At 37.9% G+C, this 25,013-nt stretch overlaps 2 protein-coding genes across 5 annotated transcripts in view; both read left to right on the top strand.

Moving 5' to 3' along the window:
- Positions 1–2,122: 2,122 nt before the first annotated feature.
- On the top strand, positions 2,123–19,102 carry LOC111264727 (kinesin-like protein KIF18A). Of its 4 annotated transcripts, XM_022840840.2 has the most exons (23): positions 2,123–2,294; positions 3,462–3,612; positions 4,530–4,595; positions 5,427–5,799; positions 6,854–6,968; positions 7,249–7,385; positions 7,575–7,716; positions 7,898–7,985; positions 8,100–8,267; positions 8,570–8,682; positions 8,954–9,051; positions 9,299–9,395; positions 9,625–9,713; positions 10,019–10,103; positions 10,417–10,513; positions 10,990–11,084; positions 11,308–11,371; positions 11,569–11,735; positions 12,084–12,206; positions 12,441–12,509; positions 12,638–12,700; positions 13,008–13,284; positions 17,666–19,102. In XM_022840840.2, exons 5-23 carry the CDS (start codon positions 6,864–6,866, stop codon positions 17,842–17,844), a joined length of 2,256 nt encoding a protein of 751 aa, XP_022696575.1. In that variant the 5' UTR covers positions 2,123–2,294; positions 3,462–3,612; positions 4,530–4,595; positions 5,427–5,799; positions 6,854–6,863; the 3' UTR covers positions 17,845–19,102. The 4 variants fall into 4 exon arrangements, with proteins under 4 accessions (XP_022696575.1, XP_086826316.1, XP_086826317.1 ...); XM_086970190.1 differs by lacking the exons at positions 2,123–2,294; positions 3,462–3,612; positions 4,530–4,595 and having other exon boundaries at positions 4,692–5,799; positions 6,864–6,968; XM_086970191.1 differs by lacking the exons at positions 2,123–2,294; positions 3,462–3,612; positions 4,530–4,595 and having other exon boundaries at positions 4,692–5,799; positions 11,569–11,672.
- A 2,437-nt stretch (positions 19,103–21,539) lies between these two features.
- Positions 21,540–25,013, top strand: part of LOC111264729 (EH domain-containing protein 2) — a 96,243-nt gene continuing 92,769 nt past the window's right edge. The window contains exon 1 of the mRNA XM_022840842.2: positions 21,540–21,882. Within this exon, the coding sequence (XP_022696577.1) occupies positions 21,868–21,882 (15 nt within the window). The 5' untranslated portion in view covers positions 21,540–21,867. The remainder of the gene's footprint in view (positions 21,883–25,013) is intronic.

Genomic DNA, 25,013 nt, shown 5'->3' with positions numbered 1-25,013 from the left:
TGAACTTTTAAACAAATCAAATTTATTGCACAAAAATTTAGCAGAAATACGACAAGAGTTTCCGGCCGATCTACCTAGACAATTTACACTAACTATTAAAAAAAAATCCATAAGACAACTCTGTCTATATTTTATTATATTAGACATATTAAGTATCCATGGTACTTAAAGACGTTCCAAATAACGAGGGGTCCAAAGAAAACAATTTCGCCAATGGCCCATAAACATTAAGAGCGAATACCCAGTGTTAAAGAAATAATTCAAATTGGCCCAATAAATTTACATAATGGCGTTGACTGGGCAACTGTGCACCCACATGCTGCGTACGAATGCAGAGTACATTTGGCAGAAGTACGGTACGATATTTCTAGCAGAAGATGAGAGATGGATCATCTTATCTTAGCAGTGCAGTAACTGATGCCAGCTACTGAAGATTATTGCAGAAAAATCTCGAGACGACCTCTCTGGGGATTCGTTTTTAATAGAATGGGGAACCTGCACACTATCATCATATTTATTATTGTAATGGCATACACGGATGAGAATCTTCCAAACCGATGATTTGAACAAGGATGTTCCTTAAATACCCTAAAACTGCTGTGGTTTGTTGGGAATAGCTTAAATATAGAGTTTAGGCCGTAAAACTGAAACAAAGTCACAATTAAGCAAGATGTCTGCTATGCCTGAGAATGCCTAAGAGATCTCTGCTCAATAATGGCTCAAGTGTCTGCTACAATAGTGAGTATTTTATACAAACTGGCTAAAACTTGTATTGGACCCTCTTCGCCCATAATATTGCAATTGATAAAGATACTTTCGTATATAGTTTGCATGCTGCTGTTATGTTCCATTTAATTTTTTGACCCTTCTATTTAAATGATGACCGAGTCGTGTTTCTCTATCTAGGCACTCGCCCTGCACGAATCCGCGTTACCCTAACAGCGACTACAATTGGTGGAAAACGTCGATTTCTGTTATGAGATGTAACGATTCGACGCGACACGGAGATGATACAGATGGTAGCAGAAGCACCGATAGCGATGCGACCCGATCACAATGCATCAAACAGATACAAGAAGAACCCGAACGCAACATTACAGAGAGAACGGACGGTCGAGCAATTGAACAAGCTTACGATATTCGTTGGTGTCCTTCTGCGACCATCGATGAAGCTGTTGGGCGATCAGGATTTGATGGCGAGCCTGGGTCCCGTCAGCGGCCTTCTTTGTGTTTAGGGCCTTCCACCTAGTATCATTACTACAACTCAGCCAATCTGGCATCACGAGGTTGAACAGCGAGAGATTTTTGCCTTCAGTCGCTCAATGAGAATTTCGTGCCTTTCCATACCTGCCCATGTTGCATAGAGACGCACTTTTTAATCGGATTGAGTCAGTCAGCTAAACTCGAGAACTATCTTCTCTGCCATTATACACAAACGCAGCATTCAGTTGCTGGACCAATGGCTTTATCTGTCTACCTAGGCTTTTCTCGGGATTTTTCTACAATGACGATATTAGCACGAGCCTGTGTTGAAAGTCCATCGTGCACACCTCGCACCGACACCTCTACTATGGCGACGAATCGTTCAGGACATTTCTGCATCTTTTGATCCTCTTCGCGTGACGACAACGGTGACGAAATGCAAGGCAGCGTATGTGTAATTGAAGACAACCGTGATCTGCTTGAGCATTAACAACTGCCCGTTTCAGTAAAATCAGATGAACATATTACTTAATGCTAATTTTTAATGACTTTCTAATCTTTAATAGTTTGGCAATCTCACCGTGTATATGCTACCGACCTGGGTAAGTTTCATTCATCCGAATAGAACCGACCTGTCCCATCGCGACGTCAGTCTGTCGCTGTTTAACTGACTAGGTCATATAGTAGATCTGAGCTAGGTTGCAGATCGGTCAATTGTAGACATATTCAGTTATTGTAATTCGTGGTTCCGAGTCCCGATACGTAGTTCCACGTTCGTTTCTCCAATGCAATTAGCACTTGTCAATTTCCGTGTCACAAGATGGCGTCGTCGTTAGTATGGCCCTCTCCAGAAACACAAACAACAATATCCTTTAATGTTGTTAAATAACAATGTCGTACGCAAAAAGAACAACTAGTGATGCTTAATGTTCTAATGTGAAATTTTCCACAGTCGTCCCCAAAACATTACCACAATCAACATGGCGGCGCGATGTTAATAAATCGCTATGGAAAAATACGCCTTTGAGGAATATTCAGTAAATATGAAATGCGGCAACAAAGGCTCGGATCAGAACAGCAGCAAGCTCATGGTAAACGTGGCCTATTAGAAATATTCTAGATCGACCTCTGAATCAGTTGGTATCATAGTGGTTTGTCACTGATTCAACTAATCCCATGATTAGTTTACGCTGTAGTCAGTTTATCGTAACATATAGTCCGTCCCTGTAATTGTTTCATCAGCCCATTATTACTAGGTTTAGTAACTGGTAACTAGAACTCGATTTGTGTTGTATCGTTTGTCAAATAAATCCAGTGATCCCAGCGAAAGTGTCTGATTCTGCTGCTGCAGTGATCCTTTTGTGGTCATTTCTTCTATTGGAAGCCCCGAATAACCTCGTCACTTTGCTACTATTAGTTCACACGTGCCGACCCCTAATCTGTTTTCATAGCGTATATATATATAGTACTGCAACAGGTGACAAATTCTCATTTCAAAATTACCAATACAACCCTGAAGAAATTTAACTTCGCTTCTATAGGAATAGATAACCTCTGGCCTTGCACACCTACCCGGTGCGCAGATTGACACCTTGCCGTGTTACGACTTCATTTCGTTATCTCATTAAAACGCTTCTATAATCTGGGCACCGAACTACAGTTATCAACAAGTTTCCCGATTACAATGAATCTGTTATTTTCAATCACTTCTGCACACGAAACACTATCTTATTATGGAATAACATAGAATAAAATATATTTTTATAATTTTTTTTTGCAAGGCTCAAAAAACGTATCTATCGTCCAAAAAAATGTCAAAAATTGGCAGGAAGATAGCGGTGAAAAGACTTATTCAATCCATCATTCACTTTTATCACGCAGTCTAGCAGCCCGCAAAGGGTTCAGCGCAGAGTGACCACTTTAAGCAAACATAAACTCTCCATACATACAGGTCATCAGTTTGTCTTGTGGATAGAGTATTGAAGCATCAAAAACTTCATTGGATAGTTGCACGAAACAGTGCTTAGTGATACGATTATAGGAACAAGCAACAGCAGCAATGCATCTGGATTACCTTATATTCGCTCCAAAGCCAACTCGCGCTGGAATAACGCTCAACATTCAATACGTCAAAAAAACAGTTGACAGATACGTCTCTGTACGTAACAAGTATTTCTCCGATCTGTCTGTGCTATCCGATTCATTCGTTAGACAATAATAACATTTTACAATGCTTATTTCTTTGCTATGCTGATCAGATCCAGTGCGCCGCCACAAATCGTTCGAACGGCACTAACGCGTGTGCCTAACAGATTCAGAGATTCACAGCGGTTTTGGTTTGAATCCAGGAGGAGATACACCCCGCATCGTACTCATAGCTAGCTGGTCATCCGAGCGAGTGCCTAACAAGTTAAGTATCGAACATGATACTGATCCATTTATTTATCGAAAAAATACTCATCGTTATAAATACATGGCCCAGATAATATGAATCAAATGAAAGCTAAGATTCGATAGTATTTAGTATGAACATTGTTGAAATAATTTTATTTAGATTTAAGACTGGGCGCCTTGAAGATGTGTGTAAACTTCTGCAAAATTCACAAGTTTACTATGTCGCCCAGGCCCATAAGTAAATGTATGCCGTTTGTGGCCAAGATCCGTTATTGGAAAAAAAAGAGTCACATATGATGACGATCAGTGATTATGTTGTTATTAGAAAAATGGTAGCGAGAAATCAGTTAAAACAGTTTACTATCGTATTTGGTGTAGCAATACTATTGTAAAATTAAGAATAAATATTTGCTTTATAAACACTTTTACGACAGCCCAATATGATGTTATCAGAAGACATTTGATCGGTGTTACGAAGTCGATGACTGGGGACGAAAATATTTGAACGATTTCACGATTTGTAAAAAACATCGATGGTTACGCGAACAAAAAATATTGCGATTTTTTAATTACTATTATTTCTAGGGGAGAGAGATATAGTTATGCGTCTTCTCCAATTTTTTTTGGGTATTCAGTCATTACTATAGTCGCTTTTGTTCCCCAGCGTCACGTGCACTGCTTTGTGTATACGTGTGTGTGTGTGTGTGTGTGTGTGTGTTGTGTGTGTGTGGCCGTGGGGGGGGGGGTTCGGTAACAAGCACTAGTAATCTTAACCAAAATACACTAATAATTATCATTCAATCTATTCGTGTGATATTCAAATGTTTTTTCCTTAAATATTCTATCTTTTATATATTGTTTATCTAAACACGTTTCCTTGATGAGACTATCCCTGCAAAGCTATATTTTTACAAATACCATAACAATTTCAGATTCTGCCAGCGTTTGCGTTCGGAGCAGCACCGGTAGCGCCATCTGGCAAGCAATGCCGCAAACAGGTCTTATATTGAACAAATAAAACAGCTGTTCAAAAAAAACCGCCGCTAGATCCTAGATAAATATTTTACTAAAATTCTCCATTGACATTTGTTTCTTTAACAACGAATAATAATTTGCTAACGAATATTCTGTTTTAGACTACTAGGCTACTTAATGTGGTGCGTGTTCTTGCGATATTACGATTGTTCAACAACTGTTCTCATAAAGGGAAAACATGAAAAAGAACGGGCCTTGGGAACACATATTGAAGACTGTAAAAAGTTTCTGCAATTTATTTTACATTCTTCCTTTACCCTGTACCAAAATATAGTAGATTTTTGCATTAGCTAAACACCATATTTTTGATCTGGAAATATTTTTCTGTGCGATTATTATCGCTAGCTTGTGAAAATAAGTTTTGTTTTCTAGCATCTTCAATTCAGTCTTCTTTCGATTTCAATCTTTCATCATATATTTTCGCATTATTCCACCTTAACCACTTTTATTTACTTTAGAACTTTAGGTCAAGGAGACATTTCCTGGACAAACTGTGGTAACCAATCTGTAAAATTCAATGTCACATGTTCCAAGAGTATATACCACTTGATGAAAGACTTTGATGAATGAATTAGCAACAAATTTATCCTAATATATTTACTCGAAATCTACGAGTTGATGACTTCGACAAATTAATAGCATATTCATGTTATTTCGTACTTCCTATGATAGTTCACCATCTTATGCTGTAACGCGTAACCCCTGGTGTATGCCTCTGTTTAATTCCAAAAGTTAATCATAATTTCTTCAACATTATGTAAGGAAAATTAAAGATTGCGGTCTCTGTGTTTTAGCCCTCAAATCGCGTGGTACCGTATGAGAAAAATTTGAAACGTCGCGCCATTTCGTTCAAGCATGAACTCCACACTCTTTCTTGCTGCCTCGCCGCTTCTTTCTCTTTCGGACTCCTGACCGCTTGCGTGCTCCGGAGCAAAAATCACAACCTCTCAAAGGCTACGCCATCTTGGAAGTCGTTGGCGGGCTGTTCTATCAGTTACTCGTTCTTTTTAAGAATAGTTACATGTTGTGCTAGTTTTAGATGATGTATTAAATATACGAAGCGCTACAAAATTGGCGTATATATTAACGTTAAAAGTTCAGTTATTACTGTGCATGAATACGAAGTAGCGAACGAGGCTCTGTGGAACGGCCTTCAGCAACTGAAAAGTTTGTTCCGTATTAACTGTTACTGTTTATCCTTATTGGTGAAATTTAACTTTTTCATATTGGACGTAGTTATGCCTGTGTGGACTTCTGTTAGCAATAATGGTTACCTTGAACTTTTAACAAAACCAACATAGAGTTAATAAAAATAGCTTCTTTTTCATAAGATGTCAAAGCGTTCTCTGAATCATTAGCAATTCAAGTGAGAACTTTTTCTCAAGTAGAGTTGGAAACGTTACTTCTTTGTTCTACGTAACTTTTTAAATAACATCACTTTATCACACTAAGTGAACCGATGATAATGGTTATTTTTTTATATGATGCTCTATTATAAATTTGGCTTTCCTTAAAGGAGTAAAGGTTTTTCGTCAAATCTAGATATACTAATATTTAATCATGACCCCTCATTGAGTTTAGGTTAGTTATTGTTTCAATTGTTTTTTTGAAACTACCGGGGACGATACCCTACGTGTCTTGTAAAGGAAAGAAGATCCACGAAAATAGAGATTTGTCCAACTTTGAGTCCGCAGCTTCACCTTATATGTAATTTGCTGCAAAGACGTACTTTTGGTACAGTGAACATCATATAATATTGTATATCTGATACCATACTGCAAATCTATTAATTTGATTTGTATGACTCAAAATGATAAGCGGCAAATGGTCGTTCGGTGCATATCTGAACTTGAAAAAACCTTTAAAACATTATTTCCTCTATTTGAAAGCACCGTTTGATGTTCCGACCTCTTATTTTGCCAAAATCACCAAGGTTAAGACCTAATGGCGGACTTCGGACAAGTGACATTTTTAGCTACAATATAACGTATCCTAGATGTATTTTAAAGAGGTAGCTTGACTAGAAGCAGAACTTCCAGGTGTCAGATTCGTGAACACCAACTCATCATCCAGAAGTCTGAGTAAACTTCTGTCAAAAAAAACATTGCTATAGACAAAAGAACAACGATTGTAACGACTTTAATCAAATGCCACACATCGGAGTTATAACCGCTGTAACTCGGCTGAAATCAGCGTTGTTCTCATTACCCGATGATGTTAGCAAATTACAGATGGCGCCGAGTCGCCGCTCACTGAAGCGGGCTCCATCGCGACGCTCAACTAGGAGATCGATCGGGAAGACAGGAGTCCAACTTGCTCACGCGATCTTTTCAGAGGTGAGGAAAAAATAGTCGCTTCTATAACGGCTTTGAAGCACATTTGTTATTAGTTTCAGAATAATCTGTTTTCTTCAAAGTGAATTAGCGGTGTTTAGGTAGCATTCCCATTATAACGACAGTTGGTTTGAAATAATGATATCCCGTTAAATAAGGCATACAACTACTCAACGTTGAAATCGTTGCATTAAGTTTCGCTGTAGATTGTACCTTCCTTTTGTGTATGTCAGTTTTTAATGAATTGTATATACCCGGGCGTATTTGTTTGTTTGAAGAGCAGGATCTGGTGCCGACATCGGCAACTCGAATCGAGTTATCCAAAGGTCGTATGGCTGTTGCTGTACGGATTCGGCCATTATCCGCTTATGAAGAAGAGCATAGCCAACGCCGCGTTGTCAGCGCACTGGACGAAAGACAGTTCGTAAACATTTTGTATACACTCATTTTTAGATGACTCGTTTACCACAGCCAGCTTTCTCAGCTGTCAGTTTATAGGTTGCCTAGATATTGGCAACGCCCACGGGCGTATACACATAGACGGCCATTTTCTTAATTTATAGGCTGTATTTTTAAAAATATATTTTAACATACTTGTATGGTTGGTAGGTTGATTTTCGACCCAAAAAGTAGCTACGAGGATTTAGAACGACAGCCTCGTGTGCAGGGTTCTAAGATCGTCTCTATGGCCGAAAAGAATGAACAGTTCGAATTCGATCGGGTCTTCGATGAGTCCAGCGATAACCTTAAGGTATGGGACTTTCGTATGTGATTTTAGTAACATTTAACAGTATAACCCCTTGAAGCTATGCCAGTTATGGTTTTCTAAACTACTTACGAAAATTACCTACCCTACTTTACTGTAAGGATTGATGCAACAGTTTTCATTAACATTTCATTCATTAACAGATTCGGCTATTGCTACATTTTAGGTTTATGAAGATACAGTAGTACCTCTCCTAACGTCATTTCTTGACGGATACAACTGCTCCGTGTTTGCCTATGGAGCCACCGGGTCCGGTAAGTAAAATTTCAGTGAAGTTTAAGTACACTTTCTCTCTTACATAAATCTATGATGCAGAAATATCGACTTACTCTATAGACTAATCTTGTATAACTTATTAATAATTTTAGGAAAAACCCATACGATGATGGGCCAGGACACAAATCGGGGTATCGTATCACTAACGATGGAGCGGCTGTTTTCGCAGCTTGAAGGTCTTGAATCGGAGAACGTTATTGAAGTGCAAGCATCGTATTTTGAAATCTACAATGAAAATATCTTAGATCTACTTCGACCGGGTAAGTTTCGTTCTTTGCGTTTGAAGTTCCTGAACAGTAACAAGATATTTGAAATTCGAGAATATCTGAGATAATAACGAGAGTAAGGCATACTTTTAGTTCGCGAAATGTGAAATTTGAGGTTTATATTTCACCCCATATAGGATTTTGTGCATGCAGATTAACTTTACTTATCATTGACTGTGCTTACGTACTTCACCCAATAGATTTTTATAGCCTTGCCGTTTTCGAGAGTCCCATGGTCTACTGATTTTTGGTAGCTTAGTGAACGTTAAAAAATATTATTACATGTCAAATTTCAGGAAAAAGCGAGGCAAAACCATTGGAGATCCGCGAGGCAGGAAAAAACGTTTTTATCAGCGGTCTATCACATCATGCTGTCACGACAATGGAACAGATCTTGGAACTTATACAGGTGAATGAAGTTTCAGAACTACGACTGTACAACTTAGTAAGGATATTAAATATGTAATGCCTGGCACGGTTTATGGGTAGTGCGATAGTGCAACGCCTTTTTTACAAACTTCATTTTCTTGTGCAGGTTAATGTAAAGATAACGCAATGAAATTATGTTAGATAATGGCAAATGAATGCTTGGTACAAATAATACAAAAATCCTTCGTTCCTACTACTCATCAATCCGATTTTATTCAATTCCGCATTTTCTGATCGTTTTGTAAATATAGGAGGGAAGCAGACGAAGAAGCCAATCGGAAACTCAGGCTAACGCAAAATCATCCCGCTCACACGCTATATTTCAAATCAGTCTCAAGATCACAAATAAGTAAGTTGTCAGCTTCTTGATTAACCGAAGTTAAGTAATATGTGCCACCACTAACAGCTATAACTTTCTAAACTGAGAGAAATTATTACCTAATGTTATATCATTGAATAAATCTTACATCGTTAAATTTGTTAGAACTGAGGTCTCAGGTTTCTATTTTCATTAAGAATTTTTTTGTGGTAGTTGTTTATTGATATGTCGTATAGAATCTTCCATTCTAACAAATGACAAACACCTCAATTCACAGAATAACGCGTACACTTCAGGAGAGTAAAATGTCTCTAATTGATCTAGCTGGCAGTGAACGGGCTGCAGGAGTGAACCGGAGCAGAGACCGTTTTAAGGTACACCTGAAGCAAACACATAGCAATCTATCTGCTTTAATTTAAACATATTGTAGCAATCATGAACCTAATATGGTGGAAGATGAGGTCATGTTGGAGTAAAAGAAAGTTGCTTGCCAACACATTTCCGAACCAAGTGTTGTTTTGTGGTTAAGTTCTCCAGACAAAAAATGAATCACGGTTTATCTTCTTTTCAACTTTTTTTCACAAGTATTTTGTCACATTTCAGGAGGGAACGAATATTAATAAAAGTCTTTTAGCATTGGGCAACTGTATCAACGCCCTTGCCGAAAACAAAAAGGCGCACGTGCCCTACAGGTAATCTTCCAGAGTGTTTGGAACTTATATATAGGAAATGCATAGTGTTAAATATATATAGCGATATTGCCGTAAATTGTAGAAAATTACTTTTTGAACTGACAGCCCACGTTTTGTACCATAGCGAACCTACTTTTGTAGTCAAAATTCTAATGTTTTCCTAAAACGAGCTGCATGGAAATTTTCTCTACGTTGCTCAGGTCTAGTTCTTATTTTTTCTCGCATTCATGTATGTCTTATTTTTTGCTACTTCGTGGGGGTTTTTTGCACTTGATGTTGATATTTGTGCTGGTAATGTTATACAGAGACTCAAAACTGACCCGAATCTTAAAGGATTCGCTGGGTGGCACTGCCGTTACCTTGATGATTGCTGCAATCAGCCCATCAAACGTAAGTTTACTTTTCTTGATTTTTGTAAGTTTTAATCATTTCTTATAAGTAGCGGCTCATTGTGGTGTGGAATATATTCAGTCTTTGTATTTTCTAATTCGTTAACGGACGTAGTAAAAATATAAAAAAATATGTAATATAAAAAAAAGTCGTAGTGTTTTAAAACTTGCTGGTTATTATCAAAGGGACTCATTCTTTGTGACTAATTATCTGTTGGATAACTGCAGTACATGTGGTGACCATCACTATTAATCGGTAATAGTAAATAATGCTAATAATAAATCGCTATCCGCATCTGTGTTTTTGTATCTAGGCTTCGTATGAGACGACGCATAAGACATTGCTGTACGCGCAGAGAGCTCGCAAGATTCAGACGACGGTAACGAAAAATCAGAACAAAGTTGCACTTGGTGAGTATCCCTTTGGACTTAGATTATGTATTTGTTACACAAACAGCTTGAACTATCCATAGGGTTCTTATGAAGAGCTTTCATATCTTTTAGCAATAGAGAAAATCCAGTGCGTGTACAAAACCCTTTTATTAAGGAATATTTGAGTTATCGCAAGCTTTGTTAGTTTAGGAGTAGTAGAGGTCTTTTTTTTTTATAAGAATGGTTAATAACTGCATCTACAACATAGGTATGTTTAAAGGAGGTGAAAAAGAGTCGAATTATGGTTATCAAAAGGCTACATCCATTCAGCGTTAAAGGTCTTCGGCATCTAACCATCCCATAGTTTAGATCTTAGCGTACTCATACGAGAAGTTCATTGCTGAGCCTTTTGCATTTATGGGCATCGTTTCCGATTATTAAACCTGCTTGCTAACCTCATTTCTTAAATTCAAACGCAAGATGTTTGTGTGGATTGTTTACGTGCGAATTTTCAGGCGGTGTTACTAATTATATGACGCTGGTGAACACGCTTAGTGCTCAACTGCAAACAGCTCAAACGCAAAACGCACAATTGCGTAAGCAGCTTCAGGTAAGTTGAAAAAAAATAGATTAATTCCTTTAATCTGATTTTTTTTCTACAGTTCTTACGGAAAATGTCGATGAAAGGCCCTTTAACATAACAGATTGGTATGCTATTATAATGTATAATGTATTTGGTTTATGGCATTCGTAAACGATTTCGTAGACAGTTTTTTTTTAATACGAGTATGTACTAAGAAAATTAGATGATGCGTTCACTATTACGATTTTAGACGGAGCAGAGCAATTCGGCTAAACTTCAAGCTAAAATCGAAGACTTGCAAGTGGAATTGAACAGTAAGTACACCTTATTCAAACAAATAGATACCGCACAAGAAACGAGCCAAAATGTAATGCTTCTATTGGTGTTATCCAGTGGTTTGTAAAGAAATCAACACCACCAACATAGAAAGAAACAATTGTATTAACTGACGAATCATCACTTAATTATCGCGTTAGAAATAGTAACCTTTATCTCCTTGATTCCGCTGTAGCTGCAAGGAGTAGTAATTCGATAGGTGAGAGTTCGCCTCACGCCAAGATTGGGCCATCAGTGCTTGAAATCGCTGATAGATATACAGAAGAGCTGTTCCGCCAGGTAATCAGAGCACGAAACCGAGAAATTGAGGCTATTTCCGCAGTGAAACAGGTACACAAATCGGTAAATCACTGCCGTTTCAGTTTTTTGTATAGCACAGTATTTCCTGCTTATAGTCTATACCTTTCGTTCTAACTATACATAAATACTGCTTATTAGGCGAAGCTCTACGAGGAACAGTGTTATGTACAATGCCGGCCATGGGTACCATTACGACTTCGTCGAAATGGCTATCTTTAGCATTCGTGTACATTTTGAACTCTTATAAAGCGGCCGAACGTATACACGTAATTTAACTGGACAGTCTTGTTTAGGAACAAACTAATCCAATATGCAATCAGACTCACCTATTCCTTGAGGTTCTTACTCGATCGTACCTGGAAATTTCTTATCTTTGATCATGTGGTATAGGCGCAATTTGCTCGCTCATTAGGTTTGCCATCAGAGAGCATTGATGTACTTCTGCAGAATTCCCAAGCAATGAGCCAGAAAAAACTTGACATGGATCGCATGATTGCTGAAGCACGAACAAAGGTAAAAAAAAAACTATAATATTAAATTAAAAAAGAATTGTCTAATTATATGTATAGTGAATGTTCGAATTCTAATATTAGCTATGGACATTGTTTTTTCAGTGAATTTTCGACGTTTTAATTTTCTGAGAAAATCTTTGGGCAAAAAGTTAGGGAAAATTTATTTTTGTACGTAGGACCACACGCGTTTCAAATGCATCTTCAAAATCCTAATTCGTCTGTAAAATTTGCACAGGTATCAACTAACGCTATGTCACCGTTGGACAGTCGATATCTTCATGATACAACTCAAAGAGAGATGCAGGTTGGTCTTTCAGTTCTGTTTAATGCAATAATACTTAATAACACGTACTTTTTTCGTAATCATGCACACATGTAGCAATATAGATTAGAGTCATTATTACAACTAAAATGTTGCATATTGCGCTTTAGGAAACACAACAGCTAGCCGCACGTCTCATTCAAATGGCCCTGAAGGGAGGAGCTCAGCTCGAGGTAAGATTTTTAATTTCATTAAGGATCTATCTTTTGAATTAAGATTTCATTGAATCGAGCACAGTTCTTGTGAAAAGAGAACTCCGACATTCAATTATTATAGACAAACTATACTTTCCGAATACTGAATTGTTAAAAACAAATGAAAAATATCGCTGAATGTATAACTCGGCAATTTTCGCATAATGTGAAATGTGAAGTTATATGATGTAAAGTAGAATATGCTTAAATTGTTTATCTATTACAAAGCGTAAAACTACATTACTTTTTCTTTTTTTTACTTTTTTTTACTTCTTACTTTTTACAGATACCTTTGACACGGTTCCTTGCCCTTGACAATACCGAAGCGCTATCCATCCCACTATCAGCACTAGCATCAAATTCTGAGTCTTCATCTATGGATATCCAGCAGCCATGCACACCCGCACGAAATGCTACCGAGTGTCCTTTAAACCAGACTTTTAGTAAATTTGCAACTCCTCCGATTCCAGCGCCTCGTTCTGCTATCAAAAACAATACAATCACCAAGCAAACAAGTGCGAGTAACGTTCTGGGTTTCGACAGGGACGTCCAGGCAGTCCAAGGTAACTGAAAGTTTTTTCTACCACCTACGTGAACTCTCCAAATTGGTCTCTTACTTTGTTTCTGACGACCAATAGTATTTTTCCTGCTGGAAGGTCCGCTTATGCGAAAACAGCAGTTTGCTTATCGAGTATGGGAACATTGGGAAGAGTGACTTCTATATGATAAGCTAGCGAAGTTAACTGAAACAATTTTTTGAAACACATTAGAAACAGTTGACTTGAAATTTTAATACTACCCAAGTTTCATATTTGTGAAAATGTGCACTGATCATAAATTTAATACTAGATAAGAGATAATAATAGATTTTCTTTTTCATTGACTAAATTTTAAAATTTTTTTAAAGTTAGATGGAACAGTTAAGATTTTTTGCATTTTGTCGAACCTTTATTGTACGATGAAGAAGAAAAGTAACCACTTGTCTGGTTGTTCTAAAGCACATCTCCAATGCCAAACAAAATATCGTCTTATAAAAGTGATTACATAATGTGTCAAGATCACTCTGGAGACCGTGTAAGCCAATGTTATTTCGAACTTATCTGAAACAATATATGACAAAACAAAATAAAAAAAAATAACACAAAAAAAGAGAAAAATTAGATGAATTAGGTTGCCTTTGAGTACAACTCATTATAGTGACCGCGTACGCGTGTACATATCATACTAAACTAAGTATCGTATTCTCATGCTTAAGTGCCACACTATTTTTTCAGTTGAATCGAGGAGAAGTCGGGACGTCGGTATTCCTATAGGGCATCGTGAGCAAAAAATACTAGTGCCGATATAACCCGAATAATATACATTACTGATTAACGAAATAATGAATGAAGCGTAGAAATCGCTTAAGATTCTCAATCCGTTAAAAATCTCAATCTTATTTCTCAAGTCCCTACTTATTGCTGCTTTAAGTTTACTCGGTGATTTTATTTACCAACACGGTGAAATAATCGTGTTCTCATAGACCATCGTCGAAAGTACGCAATGTCGTCGACATATGTATTATGTTCCAAAACTAGACTAACGCTGCGCACAGCGCTAGGTGTTATGCAGACACGCACTTAAAACGGTCTTGTAGGCCTCGTCGTCGTTGCGTGCGCAGCAGCAACCGAGGTCACACCTCATACCTCGCTCTGTGGAAGCTGCTATTGTGTATGAGCAAGGCTTCGTTCCTAATACAGCTCGAAATTGCGGAAAAAGCTGCCGCTGTTCATATTAGGAACGAGCACTCCTGAGCATACGTCGCTTCGCATCGTGTCTTTGAAGCATGTCAAGAGGCAATATTAGTAGCATATCCCACCCACAAGGATTATGCAGGATTTTTCCAGGCCAAGTCAATTACATATGATAGATTGACATCGCGACAAGCGTATAGGAAGAACTGGATTATGGCGTTTTTAGCACGGAACGATCCACTAGCCTTGCTGCAACCTGAAAAGATATCCCCTAGACGCGCAATAAGCTTTAATAAGGAAGCGGTCAAAACTTTATAATAATATAAAGTTTTGTATAATATAAAGTCTCAATAACTTATGAATTAATATAATTTTACTCTCCCAAATACATTTAACCTAGACGAGGCTTCCTTTTTCACGGTATTGGACGCTTTGAAAGTAATTTCGCTAAAAAAGCAACCATCACAGGCGCTTAAATGAGAGAAAATTATTATAACAATGCTCGCCTTCGTGCGTGCAAGTCTCGTCATCTTTCATGTCTCCTATTTCAACTAACAAACAGTCGGTGGGCAATCAATTGAAGCCATCTAGAAATTTCACCCATTGTCGAACTTGACCAAAAAAGGCTGAGACGCGTAGTAAAATGACTGTTCATCACAACGTAGCTGAAGATTAACCACTACGCTTCAAATTTCCGAGAAAATATGCGCCCGTTTTATAGAGACACATAAATGATTGAGACTATACAGCAATTAATCTCATCTATTTACTGATGATGGCGTTGTTGTGATCATTGGTTACTTTGAAGTGCATTTGATTTTGGTGGTTTTATGACTATAGATAAGCTGGTAGTGGGATTACTAAAAGGAAAAAAAAGTAAGAGCAGCGGATTTTCAGGTTCCTACAAGACAAGAATGCAAAGAGAAATTGCTGAGTGAGTCGGAATATTGAAATATACAGTTGTCAATGTAGATCAGAAGGTACTAGAGTAAGGTGCATCGGTCATCAAGAAAAACAGGGAACAAAGATTGAAAACGGTGCACAACGCAGCAAGGACCCAGGATTATTCTAGACGAGTCACAAAAAGACCAATTTATAGTGGTCTGTCAAAATGGCAAAACGCGGAGTTAGTAGGTCCATAGAGACCCTCTGATATTGTATTAAAATAAGTAGTTTTAACTGCCATACACTCGAAAAAATGTCGTATAAACTCTCTTCACATGAATCAGACAATTCCATTAGGTAGTTGACGACTGGAAAAAGGTTTGTTTTTCAGATGAATCTTATTTCCAAGGTTTTAGCGAGTAATGCTCAATATGTTTATAATTGTGCCAGCCTGAGTAAATTGGAGGGTTAAACATGGGAACAAATAAGTCGTGTAGGCCGTTGTTTCCATTCACGAACTCGTGCAGGCCGTTGTTTCCATTCACGAACTCGTGTAGGCGGTTATTTCCATTCACGAACTCGTGCAGGCCGTTATTTCCATTCACGATGCAAGACTTTTGTATTATTACCGGATTATGAAAATATGCCAACACGGTGGGATAATTCAGATGAAATATCTGCCCAGGTACCAGAATGGTCCCCGGATGGGACCAGAGTGGTTTCCGGTTGAAGACTTATAATGTCATATAACGAAGCGTGTTATGCCATGCCTAAAAATTGATCCGACTTGGATCCGATAGAAAACCTGCGGCATTAGATCATATTTGCTATCATAAAAAAGCAGAGAGAGGTTTTACATAAAAGAAACTGAATACAGACAGTCATGCAGACATTTAGTATAGGTGCGGAGCTACGTTTTATCAAATTCAATATTCAGTGCAAATGTTATAAGCCTTCTTTGATTGGCTATTGATCGTATGCTAATGGGTGTGTAGGCTGAAAGCCAAATTAAAGCATGCCTGTTCGGATAGATTACAATGTGTTCGAAAACTATTAAGCATTTCTCGTGACCATTTTCCATAGAGAGGCTACGCCTGTCAATCATGGATCATCACGACTCATACAGACCTAAGATTGATCAAGGTTGCTTTGGGAAATGGCGTGTACTCTTTCCATGGCGCTCTACTTCGCACAGCATGGCGGAACTTTAGAATTTTATTACTACTTTCGATAGAAGAATCTGAATCTATAGCACAGCCCGATAGACGAGGTGCGTAAGAGGTATCACTAAATATGGCAAATACCGTCAGAAAATTTCAGAGGACAATTATCTCTCCGTAGAACTAAATAATATTTACAGAAGTGCCACAAAATGATCATCAGTCAGGGCCGTCAGAGTATCGCGAACTATAAATCCAATAAGGCAGACGTTTATTTTCGAAAATGAACTGCTCGTTGCGGGCATCTCCGATGTGGACTACCGTCCTATCGTACCGTATCGTGTCGAATAGGCAGAGTCAATGGATTATCAGTTATTCTCACAGAGGACAAAAGCATTAGTAGTTTCGCTTAGGTTCGTTCGCTTCTGCTGTTCGACAGAATCAATCACATCCGACTTGAGTAAATTTACTGCTTATTTGTATACGAATACCTGCTTCCCTTAAAAGAAATTTAATAAGTATTTAGGTAACGTAGACTTATTTAAAAAAATAAGTCTACGTTACCTAAATACTAAATACCACTTATTAATAAGTGGTATTTGACCGTGCCAATCTCTTGAATTGGATTTTTAGCAAAAACCCAGTAGGGGCCTATATTATAGACCCACTATGCAGGGCCACATGAGCTAACGACACAGGCATTGTTTTCGAAAGAAACTAACGATTTATTGCTTACTTGTTTTAGGCTGCAAAATAAGAGCCCCTGAAGAATACATTGACGTGTCATTTTTTTTTCACACGGCAGCGGTTTTTCTCAACGGCCGCGTTCAGTTAATTTAGGCCTACTAAATTTATTCTATATAGACCTACATAGAAAGTAAAATGGACAATAGTAACCCGACAATATTTACAGCACAAAAAGTAACATAGCGATATGTTTATTAAATTACCGAACGGACTTCGTCATTACAATTTGTATTGAACCTAGCTATATAGTGTACCAATTAGATCATTTTACATCGCAATAAGACCCAGTTTTGAATGAGTTCTTAGATCTGGGCGTTTGTTTGCGTCTGTGATATGCACACGATTTAGAAATCATAGCGTGTACTGTAATCATCAGAAATACTAACTATTCTGTTAAATATCTCTGCTCTCGATGGTAGGTTCGGCCCGACTACCACCAGTAAGCCTTGCTACCAAGGTCCGTCGCGTTCTAGTCCGCTCGCAGAGCACCCGAACGTTTGGCGATAACAACACCAATAACAACCAGAACAGCATGCGGGCATTTTTGCACCATCAACCACCGAAAGCCAACTTCATTAAAAAACCCACCTGGAAATGAGGAGTCAAACGCGGTATGGTCTGCTAGTAAAAAAAATTTATTTACAACCCATGGAATCTACGATACGGGATGGTAGCGATATATTTATGTATATAGCTATGCCACACATGTTTAGTTACCAAGAGTTTTTCTACGGCTGAGAAATTTGTTAAATTCGTTTATCTTTGAAGCAATTGACTTGGTGGAAATCCATTCAAAAATACCTTTAACTACCGGACGTTTTAGAACATAAGTTCTAAAAAAAAGGACCAAGCCGTCATGATACAAGTCTCAAAAGTTAAGAAAAAAAAAATGACCGCCTTGATCGTAGCGTCGCACTGTACTAACGACTTCTACTATGACAGAACGCTCTTGGAGTAGCTGCAATTGAATCATGCTAGGAACGAGAGAAAAGAATGCACGCTGGTCCACAGATTACTATAGTAACAAGTGTGATATGGACCGGTAACTCAAAAGTTAACTACCGACAAAACGTATTTCACTTATACGTAAGAACAAAGACAGCACACTCAAGAACGTATCTACGCGCACAACAGCATGCGGCCGCAACATACGCTTGATTGTATATACACAATAGAAATTATTAACTGTTGCAGATCACAATGTAGCTATCTGTGCTGTTCTGTATATACACCCCCTGCTGCCTATATTTTCATAAAAACAAAAAAGTCTATACACAAAGAGGTGAATGCCTACGAAGTGCGTTCTGATTAACACACTTCGCATTTTGTATTCATTACAAGTGAAGCACAATCATGCTATAAGCATCAATGCAGGCATATCCCGTCTGTAAGTGAATTCGATTTAATTAAAAAATTTAGTTTGGCAGTATTAAAGCAGCGGCTGTTCAGAATAAGATCGTGCCTAACCTGAGCTATTTCCCAGGGCAGTTCTATTATATGTCTAACCCTTCGCTTCCATTATGCGCCAGAAATAGCTAAGTCTATTGAACTGACTTCTGTGATAGACGAGACATGAATCCTTCGAAGTTTACCGCCAAACGTTAATCAACTATAAAGATTATGATAAAAGTTCTGTTATAAATCCCCAATCAAAGTGCTATGAATAGAAAAAATGGTAACGTGATGTCACTGCAAATTTCACGAACGGTAATACGTCTGCCCGTCAAAGACAACATACCAGTGCCGAAAATAGTTGTCATCATGTATTGTCACTATAAAAATTCGCATTTTTACAAATGCATTTCTATCTACAATATTTTTGTTCTGCTTAATAAATAATGAAGCAATGCAGGTTATCAATGTCCTATTCTATAACCAGGTTTTCTCACGTTTTATCGTAGTGTCTTTTCGTAGACCTATTTCGTAGCCAAGTGCCGGGAAACAACAAGCAATGGGATACGTAGTAGTATATAATAGTAAATATGAAATTTATTTTGTTGTGTGAACGATATTGTGTGTTGTTAGGTCGAGAAAAGTAGATATCTACAATAATCCATTGGACGTTTTAACTAAAATGCAAGGCAAAAGTTTGCTATACATTTTACTCAGGTGCTGTCTCGTATGTACATTGTGATCGAATAGTATGAGTTATGGCTGATCAGTAAGTATAACAACAATCAATTTTTCTGTGTACACAAATAAAGCCACTAGCTATAAGAATGATTATTAACAGAAATATTTGGAAATTGTAGTTAATCATTCTAAAGGGTCGAATGTATCTTCGTTCGTGTGAATTATTTTCGAAACTTCGAATCCTGTAAACTTTATGTCACTTAAATTCATTATCTTCGTATTCATCATAGATACGTCTTTTAGTAACGGTCAGCCTTTTGGATCCTTAAGAAGACCCTGAGGATCCTAAAGAAGGATTTAGTAAAGTTGATGTAGACAAATGTTTAAAACATTTGTATACACTAGTGTTCAGAATCGCACACAAAAGGGAATTAGGATTTTTTTGTATGTGATTCTGAATAACAGCTATTCGAAATGTATTATGAAGAAGGACATTTCTATTTTTGAAATAATTATGCTGCCTATATATCGATAGACTGTCGTAAAATATTACCTTCAGACTAACGCGTACGGGAAACGAGGTACCACGAGTGCCACGAAAAGTAACGAGTTTAATGATCAAACAGGCGATGATATGTTATAGCGGGCTTACTCATGTCACAATTCGATATTGCAACGATATGTAATAATTACAGTGTTATTTTTGTGTATCCTACAAGACATAAGTGTGTATTACTACGTCCATCTTACATAGTTTATTTGTTATTGAAAATACATCTCAAATGATCCGAAGTGCGATGGATGATAGATAGTCTACTGATATTTTACGCTTCTCATTTGGCAAAATATTGAACGCTCTTACTTTTCCAATTTTGAGCAGTTTGACTAAGCTGAGAAAACACATTGAAGCCACTTAGTGAGCAGAAAATATGCTTGTGTGCATGCTGTCTGTTACAATAAATCGCTAGATCACAGATTGAATAACGTACTTCGAACGTTAGAGGTATAGCCGTTGTCTACTGAGAGGGTGTAGCCCATCCGTGTTGACAAACGGTGGTAGCTAACAGAAATTGTAATCGATCGAACTCCTCTCCAAACCAAAGTGTAATTAACAATGAACGCACCTAAAAACATGATGAATAGCCAAACAATATTTTTCCGGTGTGCATGTACGTTCTGTGCTATACATAAGTCAATAGTGACATTATCGCCTGTGTGAATCCTCATACTTGAATTTTCTCCCATGTACTACGTGCAACAACGCACAAAACTGTACACACAGCACTGCTTCAAAACGCTAATAAACTTGTATCAGATTTTACTCACAAAAATTTATTTTTCAATTGAATAAGAAATAAAAGATCTCGTTGGATTTTGGTCTTAGTCATACCGAATATAAAATTTAAATTTTATTAAATGTTATTTCGGAGTACTACAGGATAAGAAAAATGCGGTTCTATTTCGTAGTGTTTTCTTTTTGTTTTTTTTTTTTAAATAATGGTTAGTCAAAAAGGCACCCTTTGACAAGTTCAAACTTTTAATTTGTTCGATCTGCTGCAAAGCTCGACGTAATCTAACTATTCAAATCTAATTATTCGATCTGAGAACTCCGAATACAGCGCAGTGTTTTAGCTAATAATCATACTAGCGAGTGACATACGCAAACACGGTAGCATGATTTTGCAAAAAAAACTATGCATAAAAGCGGAAGGTAATCCCATAGTAACGACAGGAACGAACATGTATAGGATCGCAACGTTCGCTCTGCGGAGCCCCGACTCGAGTTACACGGAGTGACATACCAAGCTTTAGGCCCATAGACCTGATGTTATTGAAAATGTACATTATTATTTACTTTTTTATTTTTATATTACATTATTATTATTACATTCGAATTCTCGCTTTCTCACCCCCTATTTCCTTAATCTAGTCCTATTCTCGTCAATATGCGAAAATAAACTATAAACTGTGAAGCAATTATAGCTTTCGCGTTAGGTGATGTTTTTCTAAAGAACATCGTTCACCAAGGTGCTCAAAAGCGTCAATGCTATCGCAATCAAATGTTCTTCTTAGCCAGATTTACTGCTCGGCGTTCTTTTGTACAAGTCCAATACAGGGTGCTGACTTCATGTTTATACCGTAGCGAGCTGGCGCCAAAACAGTTTCGAATTTTTATCACTGAGGGCGCCAGTTGTTCCTTTGTTCCTATTCGCAAACAGAGCAGACTTGGCGGTGGCTATGGACGCCGGCGATTTTTAAAGTAAAAGTCAGTCGTGTATTATTTTTGACGAAATTAATCGAGATTGTGAAAGTCTGCGTGCGCAGTGCATTGTGCATTAACGTAAGGTTAACCGCAAGAGATAAAACTAAGTCCGTGTTGTTCTATGCCGACGCGAAAACGAAACAACTTCGCAGACTATTCTTAGGCTATCCTTTCTGAAAGCAATTGAATTTGTCGAGTGGCCCGGCTCTGTGGGTGTTTGTCGTGGAAGCGCGCGAATCCAGTTTTGAACCAGTACTCCAGAAGCTTCAAGTCTTTATTTCTGTGATGTTCCTAACGTCGGTGAGTTATCCAACGGGATAAATGACTAGAAAACTGTCATTGTCAGGTTAGGAAACAACTGGCGATATTTTAAGATTGTTCGAATACAGGTCTCAAATAGCTAATGAAAAACTTTCTTATCAACGAAATGACGATCATTCCGTGTCCGGTGAACCGCTCACTACAAACTCTCCAATCTACTGAATATCACCAGCTAGTCAGCGAGTATTTTGTTAGCTATGCATAGTTCTAGCTAGTGAGGTATACAAAAAATGCATAGAAATTACCTAATAAAGTTTCAGAGAACAATTGGCACCCCGAATCGGACTTAAAGGAGCTCTTTTTCGTACGATTTCAGATGTTCGAAGTACGATATGCATAGACTTCAACTTACCTAATCTATTTCACTTTAGATTTGAAATTCGTGTGTACAATTGAAGTTTCTTTCATAACTTAATTCCCCCTTGAGAAGAGCAACCGCTAGTGAGTACATTGTATATCGAATTTCACTACTATCGAACAGTTCATGTGATACACAGTGTGAACTTTCTACTAGCATCTGGCAGCTCTGGCAGCAGCTTAAGTTCAGGGATGTATGGCCCTGGCCCACACAGGTGGCTTTCTTGGCCTGCCGGTCAACCGGCTGACAAATCTGTTTGCATTAACTGCTCTGCATGCGACAGACGGAGAAAAGCCTGAACTGTGAACAAAATGTGCCTGGAAGCCTCAGGCAAGCTGATTATATATATATGCAGTGTATGAGGATATCTCCTCGTTAGAGATGCAGCCTAAGAACCCGCCGCTGTTCTGAACGCTTTTTGCCAGGTGTGCCTTCGGGGCCCGAAGGAAATCGACAAGAGTGCCTTGAGTAGACAGCGGAGAATTCGAAACACTATGATGTGATTATACTCTCCAGAATATATTCCGGCTACATAGTCGCGAAGAAAACAGGATAACGCTTAAACAAATTAACGGGTATATATATATATATATATATATATATATATATATTGCACAAGTATAATACGAAACACATCTGTCTGTACTCGAATTTTATGGTGTTTTGTTTGCTCTAATAGTAACTTGCTGATTAAACAATATAGCATCGAAACAGTTAGCACCGGGTGTATAGGAGTAGTTCGTCGGCTAAAAGCTGTTTTCGTTACCCTGGTGAGTCATTACTATACAAGGAACAGTTGGCGCGTGTTAATGCTGGCGCTATTTGCAATTGCATCTAATAAACTTTTCATTAAATATGTGGCGGATATATAGATAATTTTAATTGCTATAATAGATAGAAGGACCAGTTATCGATTCGAATAATAGTCTAAATATAGCAAACAGGCTTGCTGTGTCTTTCACGAGACTCCTTGCAGTATATTTTGCAATATCTTCAATTGCATGCTGGCTGAAGCTCAAACACTGCATCGAGCCCCCTAGTTAGACAGGAAACAGTGAGACACCTCGTAAATGTATCGAAAGGGCTATGATGCGCACACTTCTACGAGATCAAATACCCCCGAGTCATCCGGTGGTTTGTACAAATTAATGGCACCTAATTATAAGTTGTGTTGATTGCCCGATAAAGTTTTTATACACAGATTTTTAAAATAAGTTTACACAAAATAATATCCCATACTATGTGATTTCTCTCCAGTAGCAAACGAAAGGTAATTGTATGAACGGTATTTTTTCTAAATTAAGTAATTGATCTAGCCGCTTTATCTTGTTTGTTTGATGTATCGTTTGTTGTCCTGTGAGCTTACGCTGAGTATGGAATCGAACGACTGTTGGAATCGACGAGCGGTCCATTGGAATAGTAAACGTCTTCATGTTTTAATTGAGGTACCTTTCTGAGATTTCAAGTATCGGGTTGAGTACTGCAAGTTGATCATACAAAGACGAATTTTCTCTACGAGACAGCTTCGTTGTTTCTATGAATTTACCTACTGTTATTTGTTTCTAAATAGAGAAAAGCTACACGACTCGACATCGCTAAACGGAGGAAGGTGGTTAAACATGCTAGGTTTAGGCGTACGCAGGTGTCATCAGTAGACATCGTTACGATAACCTGCAAATTGATGATGCGGTTTACAAACCCTTGTGAGGGCTTTTTCTTTATGTGTAAAATTCTGCCTATATAGGTAGACTAGCTGTACAGATTTAGAATTCTAATTTCTGTGTATATTTGCCCTGAAAGATGTGGCACAAGCGACTGTGGCGCCTCGAATTTCTTAAACGTCTAGATCTAGTGCATTATTCACATAAAGGATTTGGTCCAGACAAAGGACAATGCATTGAGCCTGAGAAAGAGTTAGGTCCTTACCATAGATGGATACTATGAGATCTTTTAATTTATATTGAAAATTTGTACACTTTTGTTATTAATCTACGATTACATATATATCTAGGCTCTGAAGCCTGCAGGAGTTCGGCATACGATTCCAGCAGGTCGCTACTCGACATATGTGAAATTTAATTCTAGTGGCACAATCGTGCTTGCGTTATCGTTGCTTCTAGATCTAACATAAGTGTGCTTCTAGACCTAGATAAGTGTGATTCTTAGTACATTTCTTGAAGCAAAATTAGTCAGACCTACGCAGTTCACACAGAGAATGGGGTAGCAGAATTGGCACTGAGCAAGGCTAAGGTCAAAGTTCGTGAGCCACGCCGAGCTTTAAGTTCGAAAACTGGATTTTTTTTCTCGTAAAGTATATTTTTTCCAAGTCACTTTGAGTTGCATAATATCATTGTTTGAAGCTTTGTTAAGAAAAGGTTAAGCGATGCGGACGGAAACATGTACACGGTAACAGCGGTAAATTTTGTTGTTGACAGCTTTAATTGAGGCAAGCATAATTATACATAATGAATCTTCCTTACACACCCCTTATACGTTCCCTGTCAAATTCGTCAGAGATTCCCTTACGAGCTTAACAGATATCGTACCGTAATCTTTCTATCATATCACTATTTAGATATATTTCTAAAAATAATTGCTCCTTCTACCCTGCGAGTAACAATGCGAGACACGAACCAGCTTTGAATACCTTTTTTCGATAAATTTATAGGTGTTCAATTGGCATCGCATCGAGGAGATAGTGCGAGTAGTTGTATGGAAAACAGACGTTAGAGGTACGGGTAGCAGATGGTCT

This window comes from Varroa jacobsoni, unplaced genomic scaffold (genome assembly GCF_002532875.2).
Source record: "Varroa jacobsoni isolate VJ856 unplaced genomic scaffold, vjacob_1.0 scaffold_891, whole genome shotgun sequence".
NCBI lineage: Eukaryota > Metazoa > Arthropoda > Arachnida > Mesostigmata > Varroidae > Varroa > Varroa jacobsoni.
This window is presented reverse-complemented; position numbering and strand designations above follow the sequence as displayed.